Source organism: Canis aureus, chromosome 29 (assembly GCF_053574225.1).
Source record: "Canis aureus isolate CA01 chromosome 29, VMU_Caureus_v.1.0, whole genome shotgun sequence".
Classification (NCBI taxonomy): Eukaryota; Metazoa; Chordata; class Mammalia; order Carnivora; family Canidae; genus Canis; species Canis aureus.
In genome coordinates, this window is record NC_135639.1 from 16,099,908 (window position 1) to 16,114,252 (window position 14,345).

The 14,345-nt window shown below is 54.4% G+C and overlaps 1 protein-coding gene across 11 annotated transcripts in view; it reads left to right on the top strand.

The window, feature by feature from the left end:
- AFAP1L2 (actin filament associated protein 1 like 2) overlaps positions 1 to 14,345 on the top strand; it is a 96,733-nt gene that overhangs the window by 65,167 nt on the left and 17,221 nt on the right. For 7 of the 11 annotated variants that reach the window (XM_077877544.1, XM_077877542.1, XM_077877546.1 and 4 more), the window contains 4 exons: positions 6,914 to 7,004; positions 9,635 to 9,718; positions 12,387 to 12,592; positions 14,123 to 14,302. In XM_077877544.1, the coding sequence (XP_077733670.1) occupies positions 6,914 to 7,004; positions 9,635 to 9,718; positions 12,387 to 12,592; positions 14,123 to 14,302 (561 nt within the window). The remainder of the gene's footprint in view (positions 1 to 6,913; positions 7,005 to 9,634; positions 9,719 to 12,386; positions 12,593 to 14,122; positions 14,303 to 14,345) is intronic. The other 4 variants (XM_077877539.1, XM_077877540.1, XM_077877541.1 and 1 more) reach the window with 1 other exon arrangement.

A 14,345-nucleotide genomic window follows, 5' to 3' on the forward strand; every position in this document is an offset into this window, starting at 1 on the left:
TCTACACAGGGGTCAGTCCACCAAGTGGCTGGCATTTTCTGAGCACTTACTGTGTGTAGGACATGGGGCAGGGCCCTGGGAGAGAATGAACAAAAGGATACCTGCACGTAGGTGACATCATTTGCCCAGGGCCATAGTGCTCAGGACAGAGGCTAATGCGAATGGGAGATGCAGGGAGTTGCCTTCATCCAATGCCACCGTGTGTTTGAGGCTACACCCAGCACCATGTGAGTGGGGCCATGTATAGCTGTGGTCACCAGCTCAGGCCGCAGCAAACTTCTAGAAATGTAAATCATATCCCCTGGCACTTCCTGCTTCAAACCAGCCAAAGGCTTTCATTGAACTTAGGAAAAAACATCCGCAGTCCTTAACCCAGCCCCATGGGCCACACGGTCTACACAGCCTGGCCCAGCTGCATCTCCAGCCTCACTACACTTGCTCTTCACTGGCCTCCTCTTCCTGGATTGGACCGCATGGTCAGTGTTGCCTCAGGGACTTGGTACTTTCTGGACCCTGGCTCTCCAGTGGCTGCCACCTCCTCATCTCTCAGACGTTCATGGACAGGCTTTCCCTGATCTGCTGCACGAGGCAGCCCACGCCCATCCCCACCCCAGTTACCATCTGCCCCATGGCCAGTTACCCCTCCATGGCACTCACCACTGTCGAGACGGTCTTGGTATTCTCTGCCTCCCCAACCAGATGTGAGCTTCCTAGGACAGGGAGAGAGGCTCTCGTTGACTGCTTCGTGCCCTGTGTCTGCACACCATACACATGTATTTGCTCATGGGTGGTTGGATTGACAGAATGAATTAGGAAACCTACAGACCTGGGTTCAGATCCCAGCTCTGCCAGCTACTAGCTCTTTGACCTTGAGCCAGTGATTTAAGGTCTCTGGCCCTCTGTTCCTGGTGTTTAAGAGAATCTGAATCTCTGTCTCCTAAGATTGTCTTATTTGACGGGCTAAGGCTGGGCATGGCGTACTAGGAGGTTAGTATTCAGGGGGGTAGGCAACAGTGTTTATATTTTATGGGGGAGGAAACCAAGAATCGGCAGGTTTATAGTGTCTGAATGTTGGCACACATAGAAAGTGACAGAGCCAGGATTTGAACCCAAATTCTTTCCTGTCTAGAACCTGCTCAAGGAGGCTTCCTGAGAAGTATGAAGGGAGAAATGGGAAGGATTTCCACGGGCAGCAGGGTCCTGGGGCCAGTGCCAGCAGGGAGCTGTGTGACTCTGTGGTCACTGAGCTCCCACAACACCATCCAGGGGCAGATCTATGCGCTCACGTCACTGCTGAGGGTTTCCCAACCCCAGTCTGGTCCCCTTCGTGCCTCCCTGAAGGCAGCAGGGCTCCTCAGGCAGCTCTTGCAGCTGGTAGGCAGTTCTGGAATACCTGGGAGTATCCCACCGCATGAAGCCCTCCAGCTGGGTGACAGCTGGCAGAGACTCTTCATCTCAGCCCCAGTGAGACTTGGTGGCCTGACCCTGAGTTCTGGGTGTCCCCATTATGCTGACAAAGCAGGTAACTGCTACACCTGAGCAGCTAGCCGTCCTGGTGCACACAGGCTTGGTCCTCCCCACCATCTGTCTAGGGGTGCAGACTTTTGTCACTTTTCCTATGAAGAAACAGAGGCTCAGTTCAAATAGCCAGCCCCAGGCTCACCTCTGGGAGGTACCAGGACCAAGGTTTGAATGCAGGTTCTTGGACTCCAGGCCATTCTGCAGGCCGCCTGCTGAAGCACTTCTTTTCAGCAGAGTAAAAGGGTCTGTTCTGTTCCTGCCAGCTGCAGGCTCCCCTCACTTCCAGCCCAGGACTGGGGAGAGGGGGTACGGCCCCTCCACGCCTGACCAGTTGCCGCCACAGTAACCTGGGGGAGATGCTGTGATTTTCTGCTGTGTTTCAGGCACTGCTCGCTGGGTGGGGAAAGGGGGGGTGGCTGCTCTGGGCTGGAACTTTCCTCTCTGGAATTCAGCATCCGATTCTGATCAGGGTCAGCATCGGGTGCCGCCACATAGCATCTCAAGCCTGGGGCAGCAGGTCAGCACCTGCGGGGGGAGGCTTCCACCAGGCCGAGTGTCGTCGTGGGCACCACGCCCTGGGTGGAGCATCATGACTTGCTCTAGAAATCTGTGCTTCACGGACCTGGTGGGTTGCTGGGAGGCCCAGGCGCTGGGACCAGGCTGTAGTGAGAATGAGTCCGTGTCCCAGCAGCCTCTGGGGTTCTGGCACCGGCTTCTCCTGCTCCTGTACATGGACACAGAGGCCCCAAGGGCCCCGGGATGGGAGCTGCAGGGCCTCTGAACAAGACCAGGGCGAGCGGCCTTCCCCTAGAGCAGATTTCCTGTGTTGGCTGTGACTGGGGGCCCCTCGGGGCCCAGAGAGGCTTGCGTTGACCTTTGAGAGAAACCCAGTGCTGGAGTTGGGAGAAATACCATCACCCAATAATAGCACGGCCCCAGGGGGGCCTTCAGACGTGCGGCAGTTGTTCAGATGGCCCAACTCCAGGCCGTGGGGAGGGTTCCAGCTAGACAAACTGACTTTACAGTCATCCTTCTTGGCGGGGCTTCTCTGCTGAGAAGGCCAGGGGGTGCTGACCTGACAGCAGCCCCCTGTCGGTCCCTCCTGGTCCTATCCCGGGTGCCCACCCCCACCCTAGGGACTCCCGCTTTCCGAGTGAGGAAGGCCTGGCCTAACCCGGAGCTCGCCCCTCCTGCTCGCACACGCCTTCTCTGCTCTAGTCTGGCGGCCGCAACCACGACTTGGGTCCCAGCCCCTTGACGAGTGGCGTCAGGGTGGAGTGGGAAACAGCTGTGTCTTCTGGCTCTGTGCAAGGAGGAGAGCAAGAGCTGGACGGAGGGAGGGAGCGTGGCAGCGTGAGGTTGGAATGACCTTGTGACCTCTCTTCCTGAGACAGAGAAAGCCATGCCCCTTTGCACCCCGACTCCAGAGCCTCGGGGTGATGGGAAGCTTGTCCACCTGGAGGCCTGCCTGGGGTCCTCAGTGCCTACAGCTGGGCCCAGAATGTAGCCTCTGTGGCAGGCTTAGGGTGCCCCCGACTCCCTCTCTGGTGGCCTGGGTCCCCTCCCCACCCCCGCAGAGTCCGCGGGATAGCAGATGTCCAGCAGTGGAAGAGGCAGCCACAGGTCTGGAGCAACCTCGTGGGTGTGACCGGTGAGTCAGGCAGCTGTGGCACTTCCAGGCTGCTGTGTGCACAGCCAGGTGCTGTGGTCACTGTAGGAGAACAGATGTTTGCTGGCGTCGTTTATGCTGCTGGCTGGCCCAGCCTTCTCCACCCCAGCTCCCCTTTGAGGCCTGAACATGCATTGGCGCCGATCTGAAGTGAGCTGCTCTATGGGGGGAGCAGCTTACTCCACAAAAGGACGTTGCCATGGTCGGTCTGGGGAGCTGGGGCTGGCTGGATCTGCTATCCCTGCCGGGGGAATGTTCCGCAGGGCACTCTGGGGCAGGTTGCTCATAACAGCAGAGACACCTCAGGTCATCTGGGCTACTGTGCTCATGCAGCTCTCATGTCTCATCTAAAATCAGAATTTGCAAACTCTAGCCCCCTGGCCAAATCCGCAGCCACTGCTCTTGTAAATAAAGTTTTATTGGAACATAGCCATACTTCTCAGTTATGTGGACGCTTTTGCTCGGTGATCGTGGAGTTGAATAGCTGAGATCAGAGACTCCTAAATGGCCTGCAAATCCCTGAAGTATGTGTTATTGGCCCTTTGCAGATAAAGTTTGCAGACCTCTGGCAAATCCTGCTGAGCAGAGTGGCTTTCTTCCCCGTCCCTTCCTGAGGATTCTCAGAACTTTCTCTCCAGTTGTAAAGTCACCTTCCTCTGCCTCTTTATTTAGTGTCTACAACCTGGACCATGACAATGACGATGACAATGAAATAGTGCTCTTTTATTCTTAGCCCTGAGAAATCCGTGTCTCTTGCTCCTTTGACTTCAGAAACAGGCCATGATGCCTGTGCAATTACATGACTCTCTTCTGAACTTTGGGGGAATCGTTTTATCCTTTAACTTGACTCCAGGGTTTCGGTTTTGTCCCCGCAGCCTGGAGAGCAGGGACTGTCCTTTTTAATGAGGCTGAGCTTGGGCTTCAGACATCTCCTTGGTCTCCTCAGGATACAGCTGTTCTTCCTCCACCAAACATGTATATAGGCAACCTTTCTCCCTTCATTGATTCTTACATTTTTTTAGGTTAGTAAAAATTCATATGTATTGAATAATAGTGCTGGGCAGACATTAATCCTTACAGTGGCCCCATGTGACAGGTACTTCTACTCTCCCCATTGTGTGGTGGAGGAACTGAGGCTCAGAGAGGTCAGTTAAGTTGCCCAGGGTCACACAGCTTGGATGCACCAGTGTTAGGAATCAAACCCTAGCCCTGGAGACCGGATGCCTACCACTGCCCTCTCCTGCCTCTCCATTTATAGGTGATTTTACAGCGCCGGACATGGGAGGCTCTCAGAAAACACTCCCTAGTGCTCTACCCCCAGATAGGACAGCAGGACCACTGAGGAACTCTTGAAGAAAGTTCATTCCCCCATCGTCCTGTTTTAATTGCAGGAATCTAGGCCAGACCTGGATCTTGGGCGCTTGGAGCTTCTCTGTAGATGGGACCCGCCTCCTCACAGAGAGAAGGGTCCCAGGACCACCCGATGGCGGTGGGGCTTCCTAGAGGCTGGAGCTGGAGGCCCGGCCAACCTAGGAAACGTGAGCTCCAGGACCCATCTGTAGGGATCTTGCTGCTTCCCAGGGGAGAGGATGCTCTCCCCTCAGACCCTGGGAGGCCGGCTCCCAGAGGACCAGGGCTGGGTCTTGGGCCGCCCTTTGTCAGACATGATCAAGGGAATGGCCAAGAGGAGCAGAGGCCTCTCCCCAGGCTTGTGGCAGCAAAGCTGCAAGGCCATCCCCTGGCAGCTACTGATGGCGCACACCGGGTGCCCTTGGGACGAGGCTGACCCGGGGTGCCCCTCACAGCCGTGTCTGCGGGCCCAGGGCAGCAGCTGATCTGCCGAGGAAAGAAAGGAGCACATCACCCTGCTCCTTCCTCTGTGTTGGGGGCCCAAAGCTGCTCGGAGTCTGCCTCTCGATCTTGTATCCACTCTCTTGACGTAAGGTCAGATGAATTTAGAAGGATCCTGCATCAGATGCAGGTTGTGGCCTGGCCTCGCCGACCCTCCGCCCATAGGCCTGTGTCAGCTTGTGGGACGGTGATCCGGTGACCAGGTCCTGCAGCCCCCACCCCCCACCAGGCTGTGGATGGCCCCCAGACGATGATGACAGCCTCCTCGTGTTTGATGCGGGCCAGGCGCTGTGGAGACCCTGTCATGTTTTCCCTCACTGAACCCGCCAAGACAACCCTGGTTTTATTCTTGTTTTACAGGGAAGGAAAGTGAGAGAGATTGATTAACCCCACAATTAAATATGTGGAGTCCTAAACCCTGATTCAAACCAAGTTATATTCACTCCAGAGTCCATATGAATAGACTCTAGATACCAGGCCACACAGGATTTGGCTCGGGGATGCTGATTTTGGTGAAGCAGCCATAGGAGCATGGCTCTGCCCCTGAGGAGGCTGGGAGTGGACACTCCTGCTGTCCATGCTAAGGACTGTCCCCCAGGGACCCCAGCTCAGGCTAACTGCCGTCTTGCCCTCCCCTAGGCCAAGACCAGGGGGACTGTCTCTGTCATAGATTCCCTCAAAAAAACTCATTTTCAGAGGCTGGGGTTTCTAGATCCTTCCTTTCTCCTGCCAGCAGGGCAGGGAACCCTCCAAGGCCCTATGGGGTCTTTTCATTGGCTACCCATCCCCACACCCACCCCTCACTTTCTACTGTTTTCATTTGAAAGTCCCCAAACCCAGCACAAGGACTTTCCAAAACCAGGAGTAGGAATGTGCTTCAGATTTTGCCATTTCTGTTGTCTCATAAATATTCCCTTAGCCCTCCTCAGGGGTTGCACAATTGAGGGAGACTGCAGAGACTCGTGTGGATGGATCCTTGCACATTTATGACCTGTATCTAGGATTACTCATGCAACAATCTACTTTTTTTCCCCTCTCCTGCTATTACTCATAAGATTAGCTTCACCGTCTAATGGAGGAATAGAGGATTTCATGCTCCATGCTTCTACCTACTTGCATATATTGCTTTTTCTTCTCAAATTGTGCGCATTTATCCCTATACCATGGAAGCAGCTCAGGGCCATTGTTGAGACTCAGCTCAAAGATTGTGTCCACTAGGTGGTAACTGTTCCTCGCACCCCACACATTCCCACAGAGCTTCGACCTTATATATTAAAACACGACTCATGACGCAAGTCCTTGACTGGGAGCCTTGAACGTTCACTGCCTAGTTGACTCTTGCCCAGGATGGGCTCCTGAACATTGGGATGCATTCCCCACAGCGAGGGTGCAGGAGCCATCCAGCATTTGCTGGCTGAATGATTGAACTTAGTCTGGGAAAAGTTTAGGATTTAGAACCCTGGTCATCTCCCTCCATCAGCATTTGATTAGCCCTTGTCATCCTAGAAAGAACATGCTATGTAGAGGCCATGACAGCCTGACACCATCTGGACCTTTATGTGCATTCCCCATCATGTACACAATGCTGGTGTGTGTGTGTGTGTGTTTGGGGGAGGGTTTGAACCTCATTTTGCAGAGAACACTGAGGCTCAGCAAGGCTAAGCAACACACCCGCAGCCCTTCACTGGAAGCAAACCAATGGACGTGGTGGCTTATGGGAGCCATGGTAGTCCATGTTCTCCCTCCCAGCTGGCTTGAAGACCAGCTGGGCACTTTTTTTCCCTCCAGACTCCCCTCCTTCCACCCAAAGGGTTAATTCCAAGTCGTTCCCAGTGTATCCTATCTGAAAATGTTTATTTGTTCATACCACAGATTCCAGAGCGGAAACAACTCTCCATCCCAAAGATCGAGTCTCCAGAGGGTTACTATGAAGAGGCTGAGCCGTATGACACATCCCTCAATGGTACATCCCGGGGCCAGGGTTGGGGCTCGGACGGGGTCCAACCACTTCCTGCACAGATGCCAGTGCTGGAAGCAGACAGAGGCCTGGGCTGCTGTTTCCAGAGAGTGTGGCCCAAACTGAGAACTGACCACAGAGCATTGGGCTGCTGCTCTTGTGGGGAGCTGAGCTGTACAGCAGACCCAGGCTGCCTGTAAGGAGGGGCTTGGGATGGTCCCCAGTGAGCTGCGTTACTGAGTCTGATGCTTTTGGTGGCCCCACCTGGACGGTGCTGGATTCAGCACAGAAATGTGAGGGAGGCGAGGTGTGTTGGCTCAGGGGCACTCGTAAGCAATGGGAATGTGGTGAGGCCGAACCAGCACCCTTTCCAGGGTTCTTTCATTAGACTGATAGTTAACGTGCTCTCATTGTACGCCAGGCATGCTTCCAGGAGTCAGGAACTCAGCAGAGCTCAGCAGAGTCCAGGGTTCCAGCCCTTAGGTTCTGTGAGGAAAGACAGATGACAGATAAACACAGGTTGTGTCGGGTGATGATACAGTGGTAGGATGGAAAACACAGGGCCTGGGTTGGGGCAGGAGGGGGTGTTATTTTAGATAGGGAGGGTCTCTCTGATAGCATGACCTTGAGCTGAGTCCTGAATGAAGTGTGAAGTGGGGAAGGCAGAGACCTACAGGAAGAACTTTCTAGACTGCACAGCCCATGCAGAGGCCCTGAAGCAGGAGGGCTCTCAGTATGCTTAAGAAATAGCAAGGAGCCCAGGCTGGAGCAAGGAAAGAGACAAGAGGTGGGGACACAGAAGTTAGCCACAGGCCGTGGTGAGGACTTTGGCTTCTTTCTGATAAGACCTCAGGCCTCAGTGACTGACATTAGGTATCAGTGAAAACATTAGGTATTCGGGGGCCTGTGCTATAGGGTTAGTCCTTGGCCAGTGGTTCTCAGCCAGAGGAGTCAGATCAGACATGCTGTGCTCTTGGTGTAGGGATTTGATAGCACAGAAAGGCCCCAAAAATTCTGGAAGAAAGACAGTGTTGTGGCCTACTCACGCATGAGGCTGGTCTCTGGTCCTCTCGCTCTGCCCTTCTTACCTCACTCAGCTTCCTTCCTTGGTAGGCGAAAGGTCTTTGAAAGCATAAAGCAATTTGCAAATATAAAAGGCAAGGGTCTACATGGGTAGGAATGAACTTGGCTGAAAAGGGGTGTTGTTGGCTCCGTAAAGAGCCGGACCAGAGGTCGGACAGGACCAGTCTCTCGGAGCCACCTCAGATTCTTCTCTTTCTTCACACTTCACCTACTGCCTCCGGTCCCAGGAACTGTGTGGGAGGTGAGGGGCCTGTTTGGATTGAGGTTATTTTATTCTAAGAGGCTGGCTTTGTGGGCAGACATCACTTAGCTTGAACCCACGGAGCGTGTGGGATGTTGCCGAGTCACCGGCGGGGCCGTGATTTCAGACCAAAGCGGAGGGTGCGGTGCTACTTGTCTGGATGCATCTGGAAGGTGGAAGCTGTGACTCACCAGGACGAGTACCTCCATGCATCTTAAACCTAACTCTCTCGGGTGTGGCCCGTGCCAGCGGGGGCCTGCATCCCAGACGCTCCCGGGGGCCTGTTTGTGGGGCAGACACTTTATCTTATCATAAACAAGTGGGCCCAAGCTTCATGGTGTTTGTCATTTGGCTGCAAATTCATGTTGGTTTTAGCCAAGACCGGGGCGTCATTGTGAAGACAGCCTGAACGCAGCAAGGTGGGTAGGAAGCTGCCAGCTGCATTTCCTCTCCTGCTGGGACAACAACCGAGGATGACTTTTGGAGAGAATTGGTCCCATGCCACAAAGGGAGGGCTTCACCTGCATTTGTAACCTGGTCTGCCCTTACTTCCTGCTCGTTGTCCCCACACCTGTTTGAGCGGTGAAACCTGCAGGTCATGGCAGGAGGGATGACCTTTGGCCACCAGCCATTCGTAGACTTCCTACAGAGACTGGTTGCTTGGGTTCTTGTTCTGCTCTATCAGCACTGTCCCCACACTGCTCTGAAGGGTCAGGCCTCTCTCTCCAAGAAAAAGTTTAGGAAGTGCCCTGATGGCCTGTGCAGGAGATACAAGGGTCAGTCCTACTTGCGCGAGATGTCAGCTACTTGGCCCATGATGTCTCATGCTGGGGTCATGGCAGCTACGGTAACAAATAACCCCCCTTTCTGCTTAAAGTGACACAATACAAATCTCTTTCTTATGAACAGCTCAGTGTGGGTATTTTAGGTCGGTAGGTAGTCTAGGCTCCCTCCTGGGTGGGCTTGAGCACCCTCTAAGACCACAGAATCCTCTGCAGGGAAAGAGAAGAGAATCCCTTAAAAGAGTTTCTTAAAAGCGCCAGCCAGAAGTGACTTTTACCCACATTCTATTGGTGACAAGTAGTTACCTGGTCATCTCTGGTTGGGAAGTGGCTGGGAGAAGGTGTCCTTGATTGGGCTGGGGCCTGTCCTGCTAAGTCCACTCCTCCAGTGGGAAAGTACTAGCTTACAGTGGATAAGCAGCCACGGGGCCACATCTGGGTCTCTCTGTGTCTCTGCACTGGGGTCTGTACCTCTCTTCATCTTGTGTCTCTCCATCTTGCCTTTCTCTGTGCTTCTGGATCTCATACAGGTCATTCTGGCGGATTTTCCCCCACTGGAGTCCCCAGATGGGTGCAGGTGCCTGAAGGAGTCATTTACGCCACAATCACCTTGGGTACTGCTTGTCCCCAGAGCTGGAAAGCCAGTGATTCCATGCCTGCTGCCTGGCTTCCAGAGATGGGATGCATGCCCTGGGGGCGGCCTCTGCATGGGTCCTGCATGTGTACATCGTGTATCATCCTTCTAGAAGGAGAGACTTCTCTACCTGCCACAGCCCCCTGCCACTGGCATCTGAATGCACGAGTGAAGGACCAGAGCGCTGCATGGTTGTCTTGCCCCCTTCTCCCAAAGACCTCCGGCAGCACACAGTGGGGGGTGGTCCACCAGGGGTGCAGAAATGGGATGGAATTCCCTGAGCCTCCTGCCTTTTACTCCCATTCATCCTACGAGCCCCAGAAGCCACATATCTGCTTTAGGACTGTCCCACAGTCATGGCCATGCTGTGATCCCTCTTAGGAGATAAATAAAATGACAATACATTTGCTCCAAGATTCCCCTAAGCCACTTCAGGTAGTTTGAAATACTGTGATTTGCTGTCTTCTCAGCTTCCTCATACCTGCCTGACGGTGGATGGGCAGGTGTTGGAATTCTCCACCGAACGCTTGTGCCAACCCCGGAAGCACAAACAATGGGGAGATTTGGCCAGCTTCTTCCTGCTGAACTCTGTGGCCGCCCTCTATTAATTTCTGTTACTGAAGGAGGCATCCCAGTGACACTGTATCATTCTGAGTTCCCTTATTGTACAGAGTATACCACACTGACGATGAGGACTTTTTCTAAAATTGCCCTGATCCTACCACCTGATCAAATCAGCTCTCTTGAGTTTTTCCTCTTGCCTCTTGGTACCGATCTATTCGCACATAGAATTTTAATTGTGCCTCCTCACTGACCATCATATTTCTTGAGCTGCGGATTACTGTTCAGAGTTCCCATCCAATAGGGTTGCACGGCATGCTCTGCAGTGGGTGCATCACACTTTCCCCCCCACTCGCCTTCCACTGACTGTAAATGGCACTGGAATTAATAACTTGATGCACGTAACCTACCGCTTTCCTTCCTTACTTTTTTTTTTTTTTTTAAACTAGTTTCCTAGGATCAACTCTCAGGACTGGGATCATTGGGTCAAAGGGTATGGGTATCTTTATGGCTCTTGAAACAACAGGCTGCCAGATGGTTTTCTGAGAGGCTTGTGTTTCATGTACGTTACTACCAGCAACGGGAAAGTTCGGGTCTCCCGTTGGCTACGCCGCTCTTTCCAGTCTTTGCTTATTTAATAGGTGTGAAGGTATGAGCTGTGCAACTTTTTTTGTTAAGCTGTGAAGGGGAGCAGTACCACACTGCTTTAAAAGAAAGTGGATATTAAAATATTGGAAGTGTTATTTTTAGAAATATGAAAACACATTTCCATTGGCCTCGTAGCGAGGGTAACTATGGCAGTGGCCTCATTCTGGTTTTCTATATTCTAAGTCAAATGTGGTTCTGTTTTCCTGGCGTGGAGGAACCTTGCTGGGCAGAGAGGAGAAGGGGCTTCTGCAGAAGGGACACTAAGGGCCCACAGGCTGACGTGTTTCCGGAGGAGACTGGAGGGGCGGATAGAGGAGTTGCGTTCACCCTGACTCGAGGGGATGGACCATGTCTGTAGAGGTGACAGGGAAGTAGATGGTGGCCTGACTTTCTACCCAGTCATATCTAGGGATCAGGAGATAGTGAGTTCCCCGTCCTGGGGGGAATTCAAGCAGAGGCTGGAGCGGTGTCAGGATTCCCACAGACAGGATTCCGGTGTTGAGCCAGGGGTTGGACTAGGTTGGGATCCTGAGGTTCTCTTTTTTCCACGTCCTTCTTTTTGGGGTTTTACTGATTTACTTTTTCCTTCCCCTAGTTTCTGTTGGCCTTAAACAGCACAACGAGGCCCGGAGAACAGAATGACTCTCGCAGGGTACATTGTTGCGGGGGGGGGGGGGGGGGGGCAGGAGAAACTGAGGCACAGGGAGCGTGCACAGGATTGAACATGGTTTGTGCTTGGTGAGCTTTGGGATTCTCTCGAGCAGAACAAGCGTGAGGCTGACCAGAGGTGGAAACCAGCAGAGGCGGCTGTGTGTGCGGGGAGGCTGGCCGTGGGGAGGGAGAGCCAGCAGAGCCCGGGGAGGCTGGCAGTGGGTTGGCCCAAGGGCCGGGCCCAGGGGGGACAGCTGCCTTCCCCACAGAGCCATTTCCTGCTGTGGTTTGTCTCCCCTTGAGAGGCTGCAGCCTTTCCTCCCAGGACAAGCAGGGACAGAGGTGGCCCAGCCCTCAGAGGCTTACCTGGTGCCCAGCGGGGGCTCCCAGAGACCCTTCCCCTGGGCCCCCCTACAGTGCCCGGGTGCCAGGCTCCCCCCTCTGCCCCACTGCTAAAGCCCCAGGTGAGGATCCAGAGGCCCGCAGGGGGGCCTGGCCTTGTCAAGTGTGGACCCTCGCCTGCGGGCAGTGTCTTGTCCACTTGACATCTGTGGAGTCTGGGATGACAGATTGGAGGAGGAAAAGGCAGAGACTCCTGGTTTGGGTTGTTTGTGTCTGTGGCCAGAAGCGCCTCCAAGAAGCGTCACCGAGGGGGCTGTGGTTGGCGGCTGTCAGGCTGGCTCAGGGACACGGGGGCCGGGCGGTCGCGGCCTGGGGGCCCCCGCCCTCCCTCCTGGACGAGGGTTCCCCTGCCCCGGGGGCCGTGACCGCGTGGGTCTTCCTTGCAGAGGACGGAGAGGCGGTGAGCAGCTCCTACGAGTCCTACGATGAAGAGGAGAACAGCAAGGGCAAGTCGGCGCCCCACCAGTGGCCCTCGCCCGAGGCCAGCATCGAGCTGATGCGCGACGCCCGCATCTGTGCCTTCCTGTGGCGCAAGAAGTGGCTGGGGCAGTGGGCCAAGCAGCTCTGCGTCATCAAGGACACCAGGCTCCTGGTCGGTTGGGCTCGTGCTGTGGTGCTGTCCTCTGTGTCTGGGGGGGGTCAGGGGAGGCGGCCCCTCATGCCAGGCGGACGGAGCCCTTCCTACGTGGAGGTTTTCTCCTGTCCCTGATCTGAAATCGTAGGCAGAGCCGTGTGCGTGGATGAGTGTGGTGCCTCTTAACTAAGAAAGTCTAATGGGGGCAGCCCGGGGGGGCTCAGCGGTTTAGCAGCGCCTTCGGCCCAGGGTGTGATCCTGGAGACCCGGGATCGAGTCCCGCATCAGGCTCCCTGCGTGGAGCCTGCTTCTCCCTCTGCCTGTGTCTCTGCCCCTCTCTCTCTCTGTCTCTGTCTCTAATGAATAAATAAACAAAAATCTTAAAAAAAAAAAAGTCTAGTGGTTTTCACAGGTCCCTCCACGGGGGCTGTGGTGACCACCCCCTGCCCCCAGGCCCATCCCATAGACGTGTTTTCCCAGGGATCTTGTCCCCTGGTCTGAGGGCTCATTCTTCCTCACATCTGGACCCCTGGCCGTTTGGGGTGGAGCCCCGTGCCCGGTCAGGATCCCCTAGTCCCCCTGGTTGTGGCCACCACACTCACCTGTGCAGAGGCAGAAAGGGAGGCATTGTCACAGAAGTCACGGTATTTTGAATTACCGATTATAAGAAAAAATCCATAAGGGAACCAGAAGCTATTACTCTGACCACAGCCCTGTTTCCTGTTATTCTAAATTACAATTCACAGTTTTTTATATCCTCATTGGAAGTTCCTTGGAATCATTATAAGCACGCTTTCCTCCCGGGTCACGACATGCCCTGCCCTGTGCAGATGCTCCTTCTGGTAACGCTGTCCCCAGCCCTGCGAGGACCCTTCTATACCCATCACAAACAGGGGCAGAGTATTTTGTCTGGGAGGGGAAGCAAGTCCCTTTCTTTCTTTTTCTTTTCCTTCCTTCCTTCCTTCCTTCCTTCCTTCCTTCCTTCCTTCCTTCCTTCCTTCCTTTCTTTTCTTTCTTTTCTTTCTTTTTCATTCCTTTTCTTTTCTTTTCTTTTCTTTTCATTTCTTTTCTTTTCTTTTCTTTCTTCTTTTCTTTCGCTACAAATCATCTTCTTAACTAAGCAGATAATGAGCTTTGTCTTCATTCCCTACGCGCCCCTCCCTGAGATTGGTGAGCAAGAAATGGAGACAGGCGGGGAAGTGGGAAGAGTGAGTCCAACCTGAAGGTGTGAGAGTTGGCTGCAGAGGACTATTTTCAGGAGCTAGCTGAGGCCTGCGGGGCCCTTGGAGCAGCCTGGATGAGCAGGGTGCAGGGCATCCCCGGGGAGGCCGGCAAGAAGGGGGTGTGAGAGAGAGGAGACAGTCTCCCTGGTCGCTCTGATGCCAAGAGCAAGAGCTACTGATACCTGAGGCCTCATTCTGCACCTTTGGTTTTGCTGGGGAGAGCTGAGCTCTCAGGGGTCCTGCCGTGCCTGTGGCCCATCTCTGCAGCACCCGGCCAGGCCTGGCACCCCTGGCAAAGTGGCACAGTGTCTCTCTTCCCTTCTAGTGCTACAAATCCTCCAAGGACCACAGCCCTCAGCTGGATGTGAACTTGCTGGGCAGCAGCGTCGTCCACAAGGAAAAGCAAGTGCGGAAGAAGGAGCACAAGCTGAAGATCACACCAATGAACGCCGACGTGATCGTGCTGGGCCTGCAGAGCAGGGACCAAGCGGAGCAGTGGCTCAGGGTGAGGGTGGCACTGGGCTGCTGGGGACACAGGCCTGGCCCCC